At 41.1% G+C, this 23393-nt stretch overlaps 1 protein-coding gene across 1 annotated transcript in view; it reads left to right on the top strand.

The window, feature by feature from the left end:
• Positions 1–23393, top strand: part of MED13L (mediator complex subunit 13L) — a 445177-nt gene that overhangs the window by 214891 nt on the left and 206893 nt on the right. Inside the window, exon 4 of the mRNA XM_077834666.1 lies at positions 11924–12007. Within this exon, the coding sequence (XP_077690792.1) occupies positions 11924–12007 (84 nt within the window). The remainder of the gene's footprint in view (positions 1–11923; positions 12008–23393) is intronic.

Below are 23393 nucleotides of genomic sequence, written 5' to 3'. Positions count from 1 at the left end.
ACACTAAACTGGGAGGAGAGGTAGATACGCTGGAGGGTGGGGATAGGATACAGAGGGCCCTAGACAAATTGGAGGATTGGGCCAAAAGAAATCTGATGAGGTTCAACAAGGACAAGTGCAGAGTCCTGCACTTAGGACGGAAGAATCCCATGCACCGCTACAGACAAGGGACCGAATGGCTCGGCAGCAGTTCTGCAGAAAAGGACCTAGGGGTTACAGTGGACGAGAAGCTGGATATGAGTCAACAGTGTGCCCTTGTTTCCAAGAAGGCCAGTGGCATTTTGGGATGTATACGTAGGGGAATTGCCAGCAGATCGAGGGACATGATTGTTCCCCTCTATTCGACATTGGTGAGGCCTCATCTGGAGTACTGTGTGCAGTTTTGGGCCCCACACTACAAGAAGGATGTGGAAAAATTGGAAAGAGTCCAGCGGAGAGCAACAAAAATGATTAGGGGACTGGAACACGTGAGTTACGAGGAGAGGCTGAGGGAACTGGGGATGTTTAGTCTTCGGAAGAGAAGAATGAGGGGGGATTTGATAGCTGCTTTCAACTACCTGAAAGGGGGTTCCAAAGAGGATGGCTCTAGACTGTTCTCAGTGGTAGCAGATGAGAGAACAAGGAGTAATGGTCTCAAGTTGCAGTGGGGGAGGTTTAGGTTGGATATTAGGAAAAACTTTTTCACTTGGAGGGTGGTGAAGCACTGGAATGTGTTACCTAGGAAGGTGGTGGAATCTCCTTCCTTAGACGTTTTTAAGATCAGGCTTGACAAAGCCCTGGCTGGGATGATTTAATTGGGGATTGGTCCTGCTTTGAGCAGGGGGTTGGAGTAGATGACCTCCTGAGGTCCTTTCCAACCCTGATATTCTATGATTCTATAATTCTGTGATGCACGGGGGTTGGACGGATGGGAGAGCAGCTCTCCGTACAGTGACCCCTCCTCCGCAGCTCAGGAACTATGGGGGCAGGAAGCAGGGGAGGATGCTGAGCTTTCTGCAGCTTTGGGAGGTTTCCTGGGGTGGGTCTGACACAGCCCCAGCCACTCCTTGCAGGGGAAGAGGAAGTCCTGCCCTCTTCTGCCTCCAGCCCAGCCAGGATTAGCAGCTGGTCCAGCTCAGGGTAGGAGCCACTGGCTGGGGTGTCCCCAGCCCTGCGGTGATTTACCTCTCTGCTGGCTGCTCTGGGTTCCTGAAACAACCTGCGCAGCTAGGGAGTGGTGCGTGACTGCTTTTGCAGCTTCCCTTTGCTTTCCTGCCTGAAAGTCATTTTTCTGCAGGGAAGCAAAGAAATCTGTGGGGGACATGAATTCTGTGCACGCAAAGTGGTGCAGAGTTTCCCCAGGAGTAATGTTATATATACGACCGTAACTCAGATACGGTATAGTCTCTTTTGTATTAGTGTTATTTGTATTAGTATTGTTCCCAGCAACTTTCTATCATGCTATTATTTTTCTGTGCATGTTAGTTATATTTGATTTTACTAATTCAGAAATGTTAATTGTGTTGTGGCATAACATCCAGAATAGTCTCACAAGTAAGATGGTATTTTACTTTGTGGAGCTTTTTCTTAGTCTTTGTCAACAAACTTGGAAAAAAACAATTACTATTTGTACTTCTGTTTTAAAAATTCACAAAGATCTGTTTAATTAAAAGGGAACCTCATTTACCACCTTGAGGTGTTTCTCTGTGTAACAAAAGCATGGGAGACATATCAATCTATCTTATTTCCAATAGGCTGTATTTGCTGGTGCATGCAGAATAAGTCGCTGCAGTGATTTATCAAAAATAATTTTACTGCAGACACTTCAGAATTTTCAACACAAAAAGTTAATTTAATACAGAATAAAATCATTCCATTTTGTTTCCCGTATTGATTGATGTTATAGTAATTTTGCAGCATGTGGTCGTGCAGAATATTTAAATTTCTTCCAGGGAGTGACTTGCGAGAAAATGTTCTTATCTGTCATTTAGTTATTTTTTTCTTCCGTGTAGTAGATCTAATACTAATTTCATTTTCATATGCTCTTGAGGTAGTGTTGGCATCCATGCATTCAGCCCTCCAGTTACTATACAATTACTAGCGCTAGTTAGCCAGTTCAGAGTCCGTTGATTGACAAGATATATAAATAGAACTGAACTAAGAATTTTTTCAATTGGCATTTTGTATTTCATCATTCTGCTTATAATAATTTTACACATAGAACTGGATTCTGTTCAGACAAGAGCTAGAAAATTCAAATGTAAAACTTTTTATTGTACCTCCCACTAGTTCTGTTTTGTCTGTGGATAACAGCTAATATGATAATGTGTAGGATCCTGCACTGTTTTAAGGCAACTTGCAATATCTAGCACAACTTCATTAGTTAACTAAGAAGCTAAATTGGATTCTCTAAGTTTTAAATCTGACTCCTACTGATATTTTTACATAGTCTGTAACTTGTTAGTATAAGTTAATGTATGAGAAATTGATTTAAAAAGTGTAACTTCTTTTGAATTAATTGACAGAATCAGTGAAATCATTTTCTTCAACTGAAACTGTAATGACTCCTCTTAGGACTTTTTTCCCCCTCAGAAGACCTTAAAATACAGTTTATTGATACAGTAACTCCTCACTTAAAGTTGTCCCATTTAACGTTGTTTCATTGTTATGTTGCTGATCCCGCAGTGGTCTCCAAACTGGGGTGCGGGCACCCCAGGGGGTGCGTGAGATGATCCCAGGGGGTGCGCGGCAGCAAGAGCACCGCCGGATGGCACTCCGCCGTTTTTTTTCTTCGGCGGCAGCTCTGCACATCCATGGCTGGTGTTCCCCTCCATCGGCCCGCCTGCGGTGAGTCTTCCATTCTTCTTCCGTTGGCGGCGCATCTACGGCAGGTCTTCTGGTATTCCTCCGGCGGCGGTGCCACGTGTGCGGCAGATCTTCCGCTCTTCATCCTGGGGGTGCACGAGCCAAAAAGTTTGGAGACCACTGAATTAGAGAACATGCTTGTTTAAAGTTGCACAATGCTCACTTATAACGTCTTTTGGTAGTCACCTGCTTTGTCCACTGCTTTCAGGAAGAGCAGCCTGTTGGAGCTAGCTGGTGGGGGCTTACAACCAGGGTGGACCGGCAGCCCCCCTAACTGTTCCCCACTCCCCTAAGTTCCCTGTGCGGCAGCCGCCCAGCAGGCTATCAATTGCCTGCAGTTCAGCAGTCCTTCCCCCCACTGCCATGTGCTACTCCTGCCCTCTGCCTTCGAGCTGCTCTCCGGAGTCTCCTGCTTGCTGTGCAAAGGGGGTAGGAAGAGGATGGCTAATATCAGGGCCCCCCCCCCCGCTCCTGCACCCTGCTTACCCCATCTCCATAGAGCAGGGGGGGACATGACAGGGCTCAGGATAGATGGAGCTTGCTGTCAGGAGCTGCTGTCTCAACTTGCTGATCTATTTAAAAAGGCAGTGTACTTAGAGCGCGGTCAGCGTACTTAAAGGGGCAATGCGCAGCTCTCTCTCTCACACATGGTGTGTGTCTCTGTCTGCCATGCTGTCTCCCTTCCCTCCACTTGTGCTGCCTTGTAGAGTCTGAGGCTATATTAACAACAATGTGTTAACCCTTGAGGGCTCAGCTAATAGCTAGTTCGTCATTTAGCAGTAAGGCATTCCCTGGGAAATATCCCACCCTCTGACTTCACCACCTCAACCAAGCTTCACAATCGTCAGCGCTGTGTACCACTATTAAATTGTTTAAAACTTATACTGTGTGTGAGTATATATACTTTTGGCTGGTGAAAAAAATTTCCCTGGAACCTAACCTCTCCTATTTACATTAGTTCTTATGGGGAAATTGGATTAGCTTAACATCGTTTTGCTTAAAGTCGCATTTTTCAAGAACATAACTACAACGTTAAGCGAGGAGTTACTGTACTTTATAACTGCTCTTTGAATGCTAGGATGATTTATTGTCAATTTTTACTTCGGGAGTCTTTAATCTATGGGTCTTTCACGTGGTAGGATGTAAGGCGGGGTGGGCAAACTACGGCCAATGGGAGCTTTGGGGAATTGTGGCCAGTGGGAGCTTCGGGGGAGGAACCTGCAGAGGAGGGCAGCGCGTGGAGCCCTCTGTCCCCCCCACTCCCCTAGGGGCCTCAGGGACGTGGTGCCGGCTGCTTCCGGGAGTGGCATTGGGGCAGGGCAGTCAGGGAGCCTGCCTTAGCCCCACTGAGCACCACTGCCACCCCAGAGCTGCTCCAGGTAAGCGGCGCCGAGCCGGAGTCCACAACCTGAACCTCTCCTGCACCCCAACTCCCTGCCCTGAGCCCCCTCGTGCACTCCACACCCCTCCCTGCACCCCAACCCTCTACCCTGAGCCCCTTACTGCACACCACACCCCCTCCCTCACCCCACACTCCCTACTGCACCCCAACCTCCTGCCCCAACCCTACATTCATGGCCCTGCATGCAATTTTTCCACCCAGATGTGGCCCTCGGGCCAAAAAGTTTGCCCTCCCCTGATGTAAGGGCTCCTCCTCAAAATGACCATCTAGTGCTGCTTTACTAAAGGACTGTCAGACCAGACATTGTTTCTATACTTTTATATTTCAACTCTTTAAAAAATAATCTCTCCAATCTGAATTTTGTTTGCAGTGTTGTTGTAGCCATGTTGGTCCCAGCATATGAGAGAGACAAGGTAGGTAAGGTCATATCTTCTATTGGACCACTGTCTACTGATGGAAGGTACAAACTTTTGAGCTACACAGAGCTCTTCTTCAGCACCAGTAGACTGTGGTCTAATAGAAGATATCGTCTCATCTACCTTGTCTCTCTCAGTCTGAATTTTGGCATGTGAAGTCTCGTTGCTTGGACCACAATTATTTCCTGGGGGGCGGGAACCCAATGGAAATAAATCTGTGAATTTTCTGTTAGGAGAATGAAATAAAAAAAATTCTGATTGTATAAAAGGAAAAGGTCTAATTTTTTATGGGAATTATGGGGGTATTGTCCAAGTTTTGACCCTGTATAGAATCCTTTGGATTCTAGGGATCAGATCTTCAGTCCCATTAACAGTATGTCCAAACTGCAAATCTGTATAATAAATGGTGGACACATATCCTCGAACACAGGAGGAGACATATAATCCTCATCATATCTTCTCTTTGCCCGCCCCATTGTACCAGCATCACCTCCATTTTGTATGGATTGAGCTCCATCGAGCTAATTCTCATCCATGTCCCAATCTCTTCCACACACTAGAAATCCTTCAACAGCAGTAGTTCATTTGGGTGAAATGGGGATGTACATGCATAGCTATACCAGCAAAACTTCTCTAGCATAAACCCTGGCTTAAGTGTACAGTTTTTGCCATAAGCATGACAGAAATGCTTTGCGGTCTGTGCTTGATTAGTTGCCATGTTAAATTTAAGGTGTTGATATCGACCTGATATCTGCCTATTTGTGAAGCAGCCCATCTCCCCATGTCACAGTGCTTGAGCTGCAGTCTCTTTGGTTTAAAAGAGAAGGAAGGAACTGTTGTCAGTATGTTCTCCAAGTAGAACCCTAAAGATATACTTTTGGCTTATGGATCACGCAGCTATTCTAAATTAATTGTCTGTGCTTCAGCTGCCTCCTTTTGCTTATGTATTATGCAGCCTAGAGTCGCTAACTATTTGCTCAGACACTTATTTTAGATTTTCTGCTATTCTCTGTTTGCCTTGGTTGTTCCTTTGTGCCATGGAGGCTGTGCAGAGTGTATTCTCATATGGTAGTATTGCATGAGCCCATGTTAGATGCACTGGGGGAACAGTATGTTACTTTTGGGGGAATTCTGCACCAAAAAAAAAAATAATGCAAAATTCTGCGCCAAAAATTGCAAACTTCTGTGTATTTAATTTGTCAAAATAAAGCAATATAATCATTTCATTTATTTTGGTAATTTATTTTCAGTTTCATTTATTTTGGTAATTTATTTGAACTACTGTACAGAAAAACAGGTTTCAGAGTAGCAGCCGTGTTAGTCTGTATTCGCAAAAAGAAAAGGAGTACTTGTGGCACCTTAGAGACTAACGAATTTATTTGAGCATGAGCTTTCGTGAGCTACAGCTCACTTCATCAGATGCATACCGTGGAAACTGCAGCAGACTTTATATATACACAGAGAATATGAAACAATACCTCCTCCCACCCCACTGTCCTGCTGGTAATAGCTTATCTAAAGTAATCTTCAGGTTAGGCTATTTCCAGCACAAATCCAGGTTTTCTCACCCTCCACCCCCCCACACAAATTCACTCTCCTGCTGGTGATAGCCCATCCAAAGTGACAACTCTTTACACAATGTGCATGATAATGAAGTTAGGCCATTTCCTGCACAAATCCAGGTTCTCTCACTCCCTCACCCCCCTCCAAAAACCCACCCCCATACACACACAAACTCACTCTCCTGCTGGTAATAGCTCATCCAAACTGACCACTCTCCAAGTTTAAATCCAAGTTAAACCAGAACATCTGGGGGGGGGGTGGAGGAAAAAACAAGAGGAAATAGGCTACCTTGCATAATAACTTAGCCACTCCCAGTCTCTATTTAAGCCTAAATTAATAGTATCCAATTTGCAAATGAATTCCAATTCAGCAGTTTCTCGCTGGAGTCTGGATTTGAAGTTTTTTTGTTTTAAGTTAGCGACCTTCATGTCTGTGATTGCGTGACCAGAGAGATTGAAGTGTTCTCCGACTGGTTTATGATTGTTATAATTCTTGACATCTGATTTGTGTCCATTTATTCTTTTACGTAGAGACTGTCCAGTTTGACCAATGTACATGGCAGAGGGGCATTGCTGGCACATGATGGCATAAATCACATTGGTGGATGTGCAGGTGAACGAGCCTCTGATAGTGTGGCTGATGTTATTAGGCCCTGTGATGGTGTCCCCTGAATAGATATGTGGGCACAATTGGCAACGGGCTTTGTTGCAAGGATAAGTTCCTGGGTTAGTGGTTCTGTTGTTCCCCGATAATGTCACGGCTAACCTGGTGGCTGAACTTTGTGACTTTGTCCTTACCCATAACTATTTCACATTTGGGGACAATGTATACCTTCAGATCAGCGGCACTGCTATGGGTACCCGCATGGCCCCACAGTATGCCAACATTTTTATGGCTGATTTAGAACAACGCTTCCTCAGCTCTCGTCCCCTAAAGCCCCTACTCTACTTGCGCTATATTGATGACATCTTCATCATCTGGACCCATGGAAAAGAAGCCCTTGAGGAATTCCACCATGATTTCAACAATTTCCATCCCACCACTAACCTCAGCCTGGTCCAGTCCACACAAGAGATACACTTCCTGGACACTACAGTGCTAATAAACAATGGTCACATAAACACCACCCTATACCGGAAACCTACTGACCGCTATTCCTACCTGCATGCCTCCAGCTTTCACCCTGACCACACCACACAATCCATCGTCTACAGCCAAGCTCTGCGATACAACCGCATTTGCTCCAACCCCTCAGACAGAGACAAACACCTACAAGATCTCTGTCAAGCTTTCTTACAACTACAATACCCACCTGCGGAAGTGAAGAAACAGATTGATAGAGCCAGAAGAGTTCCCAGAAGTTACCTACTACAGGAAAGGCCTAACAAAGAAAATAACAGAACGCCACTAGCCGTCACCTTCAGCCCCCAACTAAAACCCCTCCAACGCATTATTAAGGATCTACAACCTATCCTAAAGGATGACCCAACACTCTCACAAATCTTGGGAGACAGGCCAGTCCTTGCCTACAGACAGCCCCGCAACCTGAAGCAAATACTCACCAACAACCACATACCACACAACAGAACCACTAACCCAGGAACTTATCCTTGCAACAAAGCCCGTTGCCAATTGTGCCCACATATCTATTCAGGGGACACCATCACAGGGCCTAATAACATCAGCCACACTATCAGAGGCTCGTTCACCTGCACATCCACCAATGTGATTTATGCCATCATGTGCCAGCAATGCCCCTCTGCCATGTACATTGGTCAAACTGGACAGTCTCTACGTAAAAGAATAAATGGACACAAATCAGATGTCAAGAATTATAACATTCATAAACCAGTCGGAGAACACTTCAATCTCTCTGGTCACGCAATCACAGACATGAAGGTCGCTATCTTAAAACAAAAAAACTTCAAATCCAGACTCCAGCGAGAAACTGCTGAATTGGAATTCATTTGCAAATTGGATACTATTAATTTAGGCTTAAATAGAGACTGGGAGTGGCTAAGTCATTATGCAAGGTAGCCTATTTCCTCTTGTTTTTTCCTACCCCCCCCCCCCCCAGATGTTCTGGTTTAACTTGGATTTAAACTTGGAGAGTGGTCAGTTTGGATGAGCTATTACCAGCAGGAGAGTGAGTTTGTGTGTGTATGGGGGTGGGTTTTTGGAGGGGGGTGAGGGAGTGAGAGAACCTGGATTTGTGCAGGAAATGGCCTAACTTCATTATCATGCACATTGTGTAAAGAGTTGTCACTTTGGATGGGCTATCACCAGCAGGAGAGTGAATTTGTGTGGGGGGGTGGAGGGTGAGAAAACCTGGATTTGTGCTGGAAATGGCCTAACCTGAAGATTACTTTAGATAAGCTATTACCAGCAGGACAGTGGGGTGGGAGGAGGTATTGTTTCATATTCTCTGTGTATATATAAAGTCTGCTGCAGTTTCCACGGTATGCATCTGATGAAGTGAGCTGTAGCTCACGAAAGCTCATGCTCAAATAAATTGGTTAGTCTCTAAGGTGCCACAAGTACTCCTTTTCTTTGTACAGAAAAAGAATCCATAACTGTTCAGCATTTCCTAAAGACATGAAAGTTAAGTTACAAATGCTTGGTAACCAGTACCCTGCATTCCAGTTACAATCCTGGATTTTTATTTAAACTACATTACTTTTATTTTGGTGTTTGGTGTTCTGTAAAGTAGAATGTCGCTTTAAATTGCTCAGACTTTCACACATGAAAGTCATACAGTCTTGCTAATCATTGTCCTTCATTTTTTTTTAAGTGGATAAGTAAAATAGACTCTGAGCTGTAATCTAACCCCATTGTGCTTCTCTGGCACAGGAAAAAAAGCAAGAAAGCACATAGTTACCGAATCCTCAGCTAGGAAGGTCTGTGATTTTACAACAAGGCTCCTTTACACCACTCTGGCAAGGTAAAGGAGCCTTAATTGATTAAGAATGGGAAGAATTAAATAACAGTGGGAACATTAGCAGCCTGCCTTCTTAGGCCTGGTCTACACTGCCGATTTACAGCGCTGCAACTTTCTTGCTCCGGGATGTGAAAAAACACCCCCTGAGCGCTGCAAGTTTCAGCGCTGTAACGTGGCAGTGTAGACAGTGCTGGTAGCTACTCCCCTCATGGAGGTGGGTTTTTTTATAGCACTGGGCACTCTCCCAGCACTGGTGGTGCAACTACACAGCCACGTTAAAGTGCTGCCGCGGCAGCGCTTTAACATTGCTAGTAAAGACATGCCCTTAGTTGTTACGTTTCTGCTCTGCCTCAGGGATAGTAGAGGCTGCTTCACACAGCCCCACACCTCTAAGCCCAGGATGCAGCAACAGCGAGCCAGAGGGACAGTGTGTCTGTGTGTGTGTGTGTCTCTCTTGTTCACACAGAGGCATGGGCCCAGCCCCACACCCGTAACGTCTCTCCAGGAAGGCACGCACAGCCTCTCACCTCCCTCCCTGAGATGATCTGCTCCCTGCTGCCTGCTGCTCCCAGCAGATGCACCTGGGCTGACGGGAAAGGGGCGTGTGTTCCCCACAGATTTCTTGGCTCCCCCATTTTGCTGTGGGGGAGCCAAGAAATCTGCAGAAGATATTAATTCCATGCCGCCACAGGGGCACAGAATTCCCCAGGAGTAATATGTAGTTTGGGTACTCTTTAGCCACCATTGTAGAAGAAAATTAGTGAAAAACTTAAAGTGAAGGAGAGTATAAGACCAGATTTTCCATCTAGCAAATAAAACATGGGTTAGCTATGGAGTGAATTGGGGAAACCCATCTGCTTCTTGCTTGGAGGTTGGGAGAGTCATATTTGTTCTCAAAACTTCTCTTGTCCTTAAGCCTTCTCCATACTGTAGTTTAAACTCTGCTAGCAACAGTTGTGTTTAGACAAATCTCTTCTGAAAAGGCATAACCATTTTTCAGATCTCACCTGAAAAGATATGTTTTCTTCCTTTAAAAATAAATATTGATAGCAGATTTCTATCACATTTCCTTTTGCCAATGTGTCGAGGGACTTTGTTTCTTCCCCCTGCAAACCGTGTTTGAACAGTATAATAAAGCTGCATAGACTCCTAGGGACATGGTGATAAATTAGCAGGGTTCCGAGGAGGAGGAGGAAGAAGAAAACATATACACACCGATTGGGAAAACTGTGCTAATAAGAAACCGTTGTTACTGGCATGGTTTCAACTGTACTGTATATAGTCCCTTAGGGTACATCTACACTGCAAAAAACCAACCAAACCAAACCTGAAGCAGCAAATCTCAGAGCCTGGGTCAACAGACTTGGGCTTGTGCTACAGGGGTAAAAATAGCAGTGAAGATGTTCCTGCTTGGGCTCTGGGACCCACCCCTTTTCCTGGATTTCACGCCTTCTTCTGATCTGTTCCCTAAGAACTCCCAACCTTCTAATTCAGAGGTCCCTAAACTGTGGGATGTGACCCCCTAGGAGGGCATGGAAGAACGTTCAGGGGGACGTGGCTTGGGCCCGGGCCAGCCCCCATAGGGGGTGGGGAGGGAGTGCCACCCAGCTTCGCTCCTAGCCCCGGCTGCCCCTCCCAGTCCCAGCTGCTAGCCCTGCACCTGGGGCTCTGCGCCTGGAGTCCCAGCTGCCAGCCTCAGCTCTGCTCCCAGACCCCGCCCCCAACTTTGGCCCCAGCCTCAGCCCCCTTATCCCTGTCCACATCCCCAACTCCCAGAGCCACAGCCCTGCTCTTGTCCCAGCTTGGGTGGGAGGCAGGGCGTATAGGGGTAAGGGGGGGCGTGAGGCCAAAAGTTTGGGGACCACTTTTCTAATTTGTTAGAGAGCACTGCATGCTTCCTACATTGAGCTTTAAGAGCTTCAGTCTGTGGATTCTATAGGGAGATAGTGTGCATCTGTTGTGAGCAGAGAAAAGCAGGTAATTCAGGGAACTGTTCTTACTTTAGTGAGCTAGGAAAATTCCTGAAGAAACCTGCCATTGTGGAAAGAAAGAGTGTCTTGTTGAGAGAGACCCATTGTTTCGGCCATGCACATTGGTCAAAACAGTAATTATTATATTGTTAGAAATGTAAATATTGGTAGCAACTAACAATATTGTATATTAGACAATAAATATCATTTGCTTTTAAATTCATGAGTGAGTCGTCATAAGTTTCAGAACCATAATTCATAATAACATGAGTCATGTGAAGGAAAACTGATGCATTAGTAAATTGTCATCACTATTTATTTGTATTCCATTAGTGTTCACACTGTGAGAAGCACATTCCAAACATGTGGGAAGGCACAGTCCCTACCCTGAAGAATTTACAGTTTAATGAGAGAAGTAACATAAAAAGGAAGTGGGAGAGGGATATAATCATATAACGTTTTCTGTAAATATCAGCTATCTCTGACTCTGACTTTCTATGAAGTTAGTCTTATAAGCATTATGGTACAAGAGGGGCTTCAAGAAGAGAATGGTGGATCAGTTCAGGGAGTGTAGAAGCAGTTAAATACAGAATCAAGACTGGCATTACTGGTGACACAAAGGAGGTGAATTGTGATATGTAGAGACCGAAGCAGGTAAATTGGAAGGGGCAGAGTTGTGGAGAGCTTTGAAGGTGAATGCTAAGAACTTGAATTGAATTTAATGTCTTACGAATTTACTGAATTAACATTTAAATTGTAATAAGTAATTGATGTTTTAATTATTTTGTAGATGCCTGATGGATAAAAACTTCATAAGGATTGGAAAATGGTTCATCAGGCCTTATGAGACGGACGAGAAGCCTGTTAACAAAAGGTAAGGGAATGCCTTATAGCAAGTACTATGAGGTCTCTGGAATAACGTCAGTGTTATTGTTCAAGTTCCGATAGTTTGCTCATTTTCTTTAGGTTGTGGTTCCTTCCCTTTGCTCTGCCCGCAATCTCTTTTTTTGGTAAAAGAAGCTTTTTTTTCTTTCAAGTAGCTGCAGTAATGCATGGCAATATTTTAATAGATTTTGAGGTCATGTTAGTTCTGCTAATTTGGGCTGGAAGGTGATGTTTATATAATCTTTCATTTCCACAGATTTTGTCTGTAACAGGCTCTGTATTTTGTTGCCTGTTATAAAGTAGATTTTAGATAGCCATGAACAGGTATTGTTTCCAAAGATTTACTCTAATCCCAAATTTACAGTGATGAAGTAAGGTATAGATTTTTAAGTGTATCTGCTTTGAAGAATTGTAGCTTTTGTAACTACTTCAAGATTTGATTTCCACATGGTTTTCATGCAAAAGCCAATTGGCAAGGCTTTACCAGAAATGTATGATTAATTTGTTGCACATGATATATTTGTTTTGTTAGTTTGTTCAAGGTATTTTACCCTCTTACAGTATTGCTTTGCAACCAGTGATCTTTTACATTCTGATTACAGCATATTATTGCAGCTGGATGTTTTTGCAAAGGACAGTATGTTAACAAGGTAGTTTAAAACAATAGTGTTTTGTACCATCTTGTAAGATGAGCACAATAATTAAAAATATATTTATCTACTTTCCTAAAATGAAAACATTTTGTTGTTGTTGTGGCTTGTGAATTTCTGTCTGAACAGAGAGAAGCATAGTATTTGGATTCAGAGTAACAGCCCTGTTAGTCTGTATTCGCAAAAAGAAAAGGAGTACTTGTGGCACCTTAGAGACTAACCAATTGATTTGAGCATAAGCTTTTGTGAGCTACAGCTCACTTCATCGGATGCATCAGTATGAATCTGATGAAGTGAGCTGTAGCTCACAAAAGCTTATGCTCAAATAAATTGGTTAGTCTCTAAGGTGCCACAAGTACTCCTTTTCTTTCTCCTTACAATGTGTATGATAATCAAGGTGGACCATTTCCAGCACAAATCCAGGTTTTAACAAGAACATCTGGGGGGGGAGGGGGAGTAGGAAAAAACAAGGGGAAATAGGTTACCTTGCATAATGATTTAGCCACTCCCAGTCTCTATTCAAGCCTAAGTTAATTGTATCCAATTTGCAAATGAATTCCAATTCAACAGTTTCTCGCTGGAGTCTGGATTTGAAGTTTTTTTGTTGTAATATCGCAACTTTCATGTCTGTAATCGCGTGACCAGAGAGATTGAAGTGTTCTCCGGCTGGTTCATGAATGTTATAATTCTTGACATCTGATTTGTGTCCATTTATTCTTTTACGTAGAGACTGTCCAGTTTGACCAATGTACATGGCAGAGGGGCATTGCTGGCACATGATGGCGTATATCACATTGGTGGATGTGCAGGTGAACGAGCCTCTGATAGTGTGGCTGATGTTATTAGGCCCTATGATGGTGTCCCCTGAATAGATATGTGGGCACAGTTGGCAACGGGCTTTGTTGCAAGGATAGGTTCCTGAGGTTGATAGTGGGTTCCATCCCACCATCAACCTCAGCCTGGTCCAGTCCACACAAGAGATTCCACTTCCTGGACACTGCAGTGCTAATAAACGATGGTCACATAAACACCACCCTATATCGGAAACCTACTGACCGCTATTCCTACCTCCAGCTTTCACCCTGACCACACCACACAATCCATCGTCTACAACCAAGCTCTGCGATACAACCACATTTGCTCCAACCTCTCAGACAGAGACAAACACCTACAAGATCCCTATCAAGCATTCTTACAACTATAATACCCACCTGCGGAAGTGAAGAAACAGACTGATAGAGCCAGAAGAGTTCCCAGAAGTCACCTACTACAGGACAGGCCTAACAAAGAAAATAACAGAACGCCACTAGCCGTCACCTTCAGCCCCCAACTAAAACCCCTCCAACACATTATTAAGGATCTACAACCTATCCTGAAGGATGACCCAACACTCTCACAAATCTTGGGAGACAGGCCAGTCCTTGCCTACAGACAGCCCCCCAACCTGAAGCAAATACTCAACAGCAACCACATACCACACAACAGAACCACTAACCCAAGAACCTATCCTTGCAACAAAGCCTGTTGCCAACTGTGCCCACATGTCTATTCAGGGGACACCATCACAGGGCCTAATAACATCAGCCACACTATCAGAGGCTCGTTCACCTGCACATCCACCAATGTGATTTATGCCATCATGTGCCAGCAATGCCCCTCTGCCATGTACATTGGTCAAACTGGACAGTCTCTACGTAAAAGAATAAATGGACACAAATCAGATGTCAAGAATTATAACATTCATAAACCAGCCGGAGGACACCTCAATCTCTCTGGTCACACGATTACAGACATGAAAGTTGCGATATCACAACAAAAAAACTTCAAATCCAGACTCCAGCGAGAAACTGTTGAATTGGAATTCATTTGCAAATTGGATACAATTAACTTAGGCTTGAATAGAGACTGGGAGTGGCTAAGTCATTATGCAAGGTAACCTATTTCCCCTTGTTTTTTCCTAACACACCGCCCCTCTTCCCCCCCCCAGATGTTCTTGTTAAACCCTGGATTTGTGCTGGAAATGGCCCACCTTGATTATCATACACATTGTAAGGAGAGTGGTCACTTTAGATAAGCTATTACCAGCAGGAGAGTGGGGTGGGAGGAGGTATTTTTTCATGCTTTATGTGTATAAAAAGATCTTCTACACTTTCCACAGTATGCATCCGATGAAGTGAGCTGTAGCTCACGAAAGTTTATGCTCAAATCAATTGGTTAGTCTCTAAGGTGCCACAAGTACTCCTTTACTTTTTGAGAAGAAAGTTTGCAGACGTTGTGACCCTTTTGTTTTTCCCATAACGTATTTCTTTCTGTCTGAAAAAAAAACTCATGAATATTGCATCCAACATGGGGTATTCTATATTAGATCTTGTCTTGACAAGGAGGAATAGATCACAGAACTAAAAATTTATGGTAGCTTAGAAACAAGGGATCATGACTTGATCACATTTATAATGTCCAAACAGAATTAAGTCCAGATCATACTTGGTGCTTTAAAAGGGCCAGTTTCACAAAGCGGAAAACAATTATGAGCCAAATCAGCTGGGATAAAGAATTAAATCATAAAATGTGAATGGTAATTGGGAATTGTTTAAGTGCACTTTACTATATGCCCCCAAAAGCCAAAATCAAGGAGGAAGTTGGTTAAAAACTGATGCGATTTAACAAATGTAAGGAAGGGGAAGTTGGTAGTGATGAATATAAATCAGAAGCTAGGAACTGTAGAAAATTGATAAGGGAAGCAGAGGGACCCAAGGAAAAATCTGTTGCTGGCTGAGTTAAGGACAATAAGACGGTTTTAAAGAATATTAGGAGCAAAAAGAGTCTTAACAGTAGTATTGGTCCATTACTAGATGTAAACGGTGGAATTATCAATAATAATGCAGAAAAGGCACATACAGGCAAATAAATATTTTTGTTCTGTTTTTTGGGGAAAAAACAGATGATGTAGTCATATCATATGATAACACTTTTTCCATTCCAGTAGTATCTCAGGTATTAAACAGCAGAACATTAGCTATTAAAGTTAAACATTTTAAAATCAGCAGGTCTGTATAACTTGCATACAAGAGTTTTAAAAAAGCTGATAAAGGAGCTTGCTGGACCATTAATGTTGATTGTCAATAAGTCTTGGAACACTGGGGAAGTTCCAGAAGTCTGGAAGAAGGGGGACAAAGAGGACCCAGGGAATTATAAACCAGTCAATACCTGGAAAGATACTGGAACAAATTATTAAACAATCATTTTGTAAGTACCTAGAGGATAATAAGAGTTATAAGGAATAGCTTACATGGATTTGTCAAGAACAAATCATGCCAAACCAACCTAATTTCCTTTGGGATGATTACTGGCCTCGTGGTTAATGGGGAAGCAGTAGACATGATATATCTTGATTTTAGTAAGGCTTCTTACACAGCTGCACATGACATTCTCATAAGCAAACTAGGGAAATGTGGTCTAGATGTAATTAGTATAAGGTGGGTGCACAACTGGTTGAAAGACTGTATTGAAAAAGAAGTTATCAATGGTTCGCTGTCACACTAGGAGGGTATATCTAGTGGGATCCTTCAGGGATCACTCTGGGTCTGGTACTATTCAATATTTTCATTAATGACTTGGATAATGAAGTGGAGAATATGCTTATAAAATTAAGGATGACACCATGCTGGGAAGGGTTCCAAGCACTTTGGAGGACAGTATTAGAATTCAAAATGACCTTGACAATTTGGAGACTTGGTCTGAAATCAACAAGATGAAATTCAGTAAACATAAGTGCCAAATATTGCACTTAGGAAAGAAAAATCAAATGCACAACTACAAAACGAGAAATAAATGGCTGAGCAGCAGTACTACTAAAAAGACATGGAGGTTATAGCAGGATCACAATCTGAATATGACTCAATAATATGATGCTGTTGCAAACAAGTGTAATATTCTGGGATGTATTAATAGGAGTGTTGTATGTAAAACACAGGGGGTAATTCTCCCACTCTACTCGGCATGTGTGAGACCTCAACTGGAGTACTGTGTCCAGTTCTGGGCACAGTAGAAAATCTGACGTATGAGGAAAGGTTAAAAAAACTGGGCATGTTTAGTTTTGAGAAAAGAGGACTTATGAGGGTAACAGTCTTCAGATATGTTAAGGGCTGTTATAAAGAGGACTATGATCAATTGTTCTCCATGTTCACTTAAGGTATGACAAAAAGTAATGTGTTTAGTCTGCAGCAAGGGAGATTTAGGTTAGATATTAGGCAAAACTTTCTAACTCTAAGGGTAGATAAGTTCAGGAATAGGCTTCCAAAGGAGATTGTGGAATCCCTATAGTAGGTTTTTAAGAACCCGTTGAATAAACAACTGTTAGGGATGGTCAGGGTTTAAGTTTAGGTTTTTAGAAGGAGGCTGGACTTGGTGACTTTTCGAGGTCCTTTCCTGCCGTACGTATATATGTTTCTATAAAAAAAGCGAATGCTATGCTAATATTTTAAAAGGGTAAATGGGATGGCGTGGGTAACCATAGGCCTGTCAGTCTGACATCGATCCTGGGTAAGATAATGGAGTGGCTGATATGGGACTCAATTAATAAAGAATTAAAGGATGGTAATATAATTAATGCCAATCAACATGGGTTTCTGGAAATAGATCCTGTCAAACCAACTTGATATTTTTTTTGATGAGATTACAAATTTGGTTGATAAAGGTAATAGTGTTGAATTAACATACTTAGCCTTTAGTAAGGCATTTGGCTTGGTACCATGTGACTTTTTGATTAAAAAACTAGAATGATATAAAATTAACATAGCACACATTAAATGGATTAAAATCTGGCTAATTGATTGGTCTCAAAATTTAATTGTAAATGGGGAATAATTATTGAGTGGGTGTGTTTCTAGTGGGGCCCTTAAGGGATTGGTTCTTGCCCCTATACTATTTATTATTTTTCTGAATTACCTTGAAGAAAATATAAAATCACCACTGATAAAGTCTGCAGATAACACAAAAATTGGGGGGAGTATTAAATAATGAAGAGGACAGGTCACTGATTTAGAGTGATCTGGATCACTTGGTTAACTGTGTGCAAGCAAATAATGCGCCTTTGAAAATGACTACATGTAAATATATACATCTAGGAACAAATAATGTAGGCCATACTTAGACAATGGGGGTCTCTATCTTGGGACACCTTGACTCTAAAAAGATTTGGGGGTTATGGTGAATAATCATCAGAACGTGAGCTCCCTATGTGACACTGTGGCCAAAAGAGCTGATGTGCTCCTTGATGCATAAACAGGGGAATCTCAAGTAGGAATGGAGAGGTTATTTTAGCTCTGATTTTGGTGCTGGTACAACCGCTGCTGGAGTACAATATCTAGTTCTGATGTCCACTATTCAAGAAAGATGTTGATAAATTGGAGAGGGTTCAGAAAAGAGCCATGAAAATGATTAAAGGATTAGAAAACCTGCCTTACAGCGATAGCCTCAAGAAGCTCAATCTATTTAGCTTAACAAAGAGAAGGTTAACGGTTGACGTCATTACAGTCTATAAGTACCTACATGGGGAATAAGTATTTAATAATGTGCTCTTTAATCTATCAGAGGAAGGTATATGGGAAACCAATGGCTGGAAGTTGAGGCTGGACAAATTTAGACTGGAAATCAGGCTTCAATTTTAAACAGTGAGAGTAATTGACGATTGGAACAATTTACCAAGGACTGTGGTGGATTCTCCATCACTGGCAATTTTTAAATCAAGACTGGATGTTTTTCTCAAAGATACCCTAGGAATTATGTTGGGGAGGTTCTATGGCCTCTGCACTGCCTCCTCCTGCAGATGCCACCCTCACAGCTCCCATTGGCTGTAGGTAAGGAGCCTGCCGGCCCCGTGCCAACCAAACTTTTAATGGATATCAGAAATGCCGGTTTCTAGAGCTTTCCAGTTGGTAAAGTGCTGGATAACACAGCTTTTACTGTATATTGATTTCAGTTACAACACAGAATAGAAAGTGTACAGTGCTCACTTTATATAATTATTTTCGGTTACAAATATTTGCACTGCACAAAAGATAAACAAACGAAATAGTATTTTTCAATTCATCTCCTACAAGTACTGTAGTACAATCTATTGTGAAAGTGCAATTTACAAACATAGAATTACTTGTTTTTTACATAAATGCACTCCAAAACTATGTAAAACTTTAGAGCCTATAAATCCACATTTATAAATTGCATTTTCACAATAAGGAGATTGCACTACAGTACTTGTATGAGGTGAATTGAAAAATACTATTTCTTTTGTTTATCTTTTTTACAGTCAAATATTTGTTATAAAAATAATATAAAGTGAGCACTGTACACTTTTTATTCTGTGTTGTAATTGAAATTATAATAAACTAATGGAATACTAACTTAAATGTAACAGTATGATGAAAACTACAATTAATCACATTTTTTTTAATTGAGTTAATTTGTTTTGAGTTAATTGCTTGAGTTAACTGTGATTAATTGACAGCCCTAATTTTCTCTAGTGAGAATTTCTGAAAAGGGAGCAGAAGGGAGAGTGTGTAACGGCCTGGTGGATACTGTATTGAAGAGGGCCCAAGGTTAAATATTTTATTGTCCCATTCTGGGCAGTCATAGAAGTATTGTCTGAGGTCAGAAGATAGTAGAGAAGATAGAGAAACTGAAAGAGATGGGGAAAAATCTGTAGACTAATTGGTTCTTCTGTTTGTCATTTATGAAGAAAGGAGTATTTAATCAATTACAAATACCGTTCAGAGATGTAGAAGGCCAGTCAGTGGATCAGAATTTCTGTTTCTTCATATATAGGGGCCACCATTGAAAAGTCCCTTTTTAATCAGATTATCACTCCACAGTACTTGAGATAGCACAGTTATTTCCTAGTTCAAGTATAGGGAAATATTTTGATAGCTCAAGTACCACAGGTTGGCAACTGTTGGCAAATATTGACTTTTTAAAAATGGCCAATGTGAAATGTGAGACAGAAACTGCAAAAAGCTGTTGACATTTCCTTGTACAAAAAGAGCGAACAAAAATGATTATCCACTTAAAATTGCATTTAATTTTGAAAGTTTGTTAAAAGTACAACTATGTGAAAGAGCTAAATCTTCAGTATTACAGGAACATGTCTTCGTGGACATGATCTGGATTTTTACGTTTGTCTAATGCAGGCCAATTATGGGTAAAAGGACTGGGCGGAGGGGAAAAATTAATGTAATTTTAAAATCAGTCATTTTAAATCTGAAGAAATGCTTATTTTAATCCCTGCCATTCCTGGATCGTCAAAACAAATGTGACAGAAATATCCTGTAATACTGAGAGAGAATCAGAATGTTTAAATCATGGATTTTTTTTTCTTCACAAAATTATGGTTCTGTATTTAGGTTTAGAAGGAGACTCTGTTCCCAGCCAGATGTTTTGTTAACTTTGAGGTTTGGGATTCTGAAAAGCTAGGTCCCTCTTGAGGCTTATTTTCAACAAATTTAGCTGCCACTCTGAATGGCTGCTACAGTACCCAGCATAGGCTTACTCTGTGGTTTTAACTTCGTAAACTCTAATGGGCTAAAGGTGAAGGGCTCTTTTTTAAAAATTCCCTTTTTTACTACCCTTTAGACAGCTCCCTGGAAATTAATTATATAACTTCCCTATTTACTTTGATCTTCTAACTATTCAGGACTCCTAACCAGCATAATGCTGTAGTAATAATTTGAATCCATGCTCTGCTCCGTGACCTTAATACTAGAAGATGTCTGAGGGGACCCCAGATTGAAGTCTCAGCACAGTTGCAGGTCTGTGTACACCAAGTAGCAGAATCAGAGTCTATACAGTTATAAGTTCAAAAGTCTGTTCTCCCCCAACAGAATATAAATGGAAAGAGAACTAGAATATGTAACGTGCTGTTTGATCAAGTTGTTCTATTTACTGTGATCTTGTGTCATTTTGTAATTCTAGATGGCTTAGAAAACTGTGAGACAGTAGAAAAAAATAAAGAAAAAATAAAAACCAAATTGGTTTTATAATGTCTAATGCATGCTGTTAAGGTTTGTGTTTTTTATTTAAAATGTTTTGTTTTTTAATTACTGTCACCGTGATTAATTTAATTTGGAATTTGAACACTGGCATTTACTTAAAATACCAATTTTTCATGTAAAGTCACACTTTCAGATAGTTTAGACCCAAGACTTGGCCTTCCTTAAAACTCATTTTGAACTGAAAGGGAACATGCTTTAGATAATACATATTATTTATTGAACTGTAAAGTTTATGTTGAGAGCAATAATCTACAGTTCCATTAGAAATACAGAAAAAATGTAATTGTTTGCCAAATAGACAAAGACAAAATTGACAACAGTAAGAAGTTATTATTTGCAGACATTGAGCATTATAAACAGTGATGACAGTTAACTCAAACCTGTTTTATTTGAATAGTGTATTTTTAAAAAATGATTTAGACTAGCAGTTTTATGTGAATGTATGTTGTCTTAATTTTAAAAAATCCTATAAACAGAACCCTATTTTTAAATTGTCAGCTTCATGATTGAAATTATCAGTGTTATATGTCTTCTGCTCTTCCTTGTGTCCCCGGATAGCTAAAGGTTTATATTTATTCAGGCCTCAGCAATTCTCCTATTTCAGTGCTTATTCTGTATATAGTTTGCTTTGCTTGAAAGCCTACACTATACCCAAGAGAATACAGTTTGTTCTCTGCACTATTGGATCATGAATTGCAACTCTTGTAGCAGAAGCAGCAGCAACACATTTTGTGATCTTAACATGTCACATTGAAAGAGGAAGGACTTTCCGACTGGTTGCACATAATAGGCGGGGAAGCCTGAAGGGAAGTGTTTCAAGCACTGCTGAGCAGATTCATTCCTCTGGAATATTGGATAATGTGGCTAGAAGAATGCAGTCAGCATTTAATATTTTGACATAAGAAATAAAACAAAATATAAGTGACATCAGACTTTGACATCAGCAAAAGCGGATGTCGTAGATATTGACATATTTACTGTGGTGAAAGGAAGTTCTCTTCAGATTATTTGGAAATACTCTTTATTAGTTAATAGGTATTTTCCCCCACAATCTTTTAACAATTTCAGATCCAGCTAATCAATAGTCTTTGGTTGCTCTGTTCACATTAAGTTTCAGAAATCTCTGTATAGAACTCCAGTTGAAGTAGATAGGATTTTTGTGCAAAAAATTATGATGGAATATGGATGCAAATATTTAAATTTGTAATATTAATATTTTTTCTGATTTAAATGGTTGATTAAATCCAAAAAGATTTGCTTTCTGAAAAGTATCTTTTCTTGTTAGTTAAATGAAAAATGGTTGTTTCAAAAATATTAACATAGCAAAGAGACCCTACTATAGTACTTCCATTTATTTAAAAAACAAAAAGAAAGAACAAACCAACCCCAAACCCCCAAGACCTATCCAGGTGCATTTGATATATTAAACTTAAACAAAGCTTGGATATGGTATCAATACTAGTAACATAAACATCCGTATAGACTTATCTTCAAAAGATAATCATCATATCTATCTTTTATATAGCATTTTCATTAGTATACTTTCAGATATCTATACTGCCATGTCGACACCTGAGTGAGTAGGACTGATCTTTTGTGCTCAGCTGTTGCTACAATGACCCCTAGGATCCCTTTTCCCTTGTTTGATCTACACAGGTTACTGTGATTTATTGAATGGCCTGCAACAACTGAAGCAAGTGAAATTATGTTGGAGTAACCAGTAATGACTCTCATTGAGGTCCTAGAAATGTTGGAAATACTTTGTGCCACAGCCTGTGACTAGATCTGGATTCTGACTGACTGGTGAAGGCTGGTGGGAGAGAGGGGGAAGAACTAAATCTACTGTTGGCAGAAATTGTCAGTGCCTGCCTCGCATGGTGCTTTCATCTGTAAAGGAAGCTATTTTGACGCCATTGCTTAAAAGAATAATATTATTATTATTATTATTATTTATTATTATTAGTTGGTCAGATTGAGAACATCTATCACCTAGTCTTTTATCTTCCATTTTTGGTTAAGAGTGTTGAGAAGATTATGGGAAGACAACTCCAATAGTATCAAGATGCCTCAGATCTCCTTTATCCTTGCCAACCTGGCTGCAGATCTGAGTACAGCACAGAGACTGCACCTGTTGCTTTTGTAGAAGATCTTCTCCTGCTGATCAAGTGTCTGGTGATATTGTTGAATCTATCAACGGCCTTTAATACCATTGGGCACAGGGTGATGAGTCTGTTGTTAACCTTAGCAAAAGTATAAGAGTACTTCCATTCAATGGGTTTGATCCTGTCTTTCAAAGAGGTCTGAAGTAGTGCTGGGCAGAAAACAAAAGTTCAGTTTTGTGCAAAATTTCAAAGTTTTAACATTTGTTTTTATTCCACATCCAGAACTAGATCTTTAGAATTTTTTTGTGGGAAAAAAAAAAAAAAAACATGGCGGGGGAGAGAGAGAGACCCATCTCAGAAAAGCTCCTGATCAGTAGAGCAGGGACTTGAGTCTAGGTTCTCCCACAGCCTAGGTGAGTACCCTGACCATTGGACTATAGAGTCAGTCTTCCTTTCTATTTAGCCCAGTATTTAATTGTTTATATAAAGTGGAACAGCTCTAATAAAGACATCGAGAGAAAAAAAGACTGACTCTGTAGCCTGATGGTTAGAGCACTCATCTGGGTTGTGAGAGGCCC

Source organism: Eretmochelys imbricata, chromosome 15, assembly GCF_965152235.1.
Source record: "Eretmochelys imbricata isolate rEreImb1 chromosome 15, rEreImb1.hap1, whole genome shotgun sequence".
In the NCBI taxonomy this organism is placed as follows: domain Eukaryota; kingdom Metazoa; phylum Chordata; order Testudines; family Cheloniidae; genus Eretmochelys; species Eretmochelys imbricata.
The sequence above is the reverse complement of the archived record's forward strand: the minus strand, read 5'-3'. Positions and strand labels throughout refer to the sequence as shown.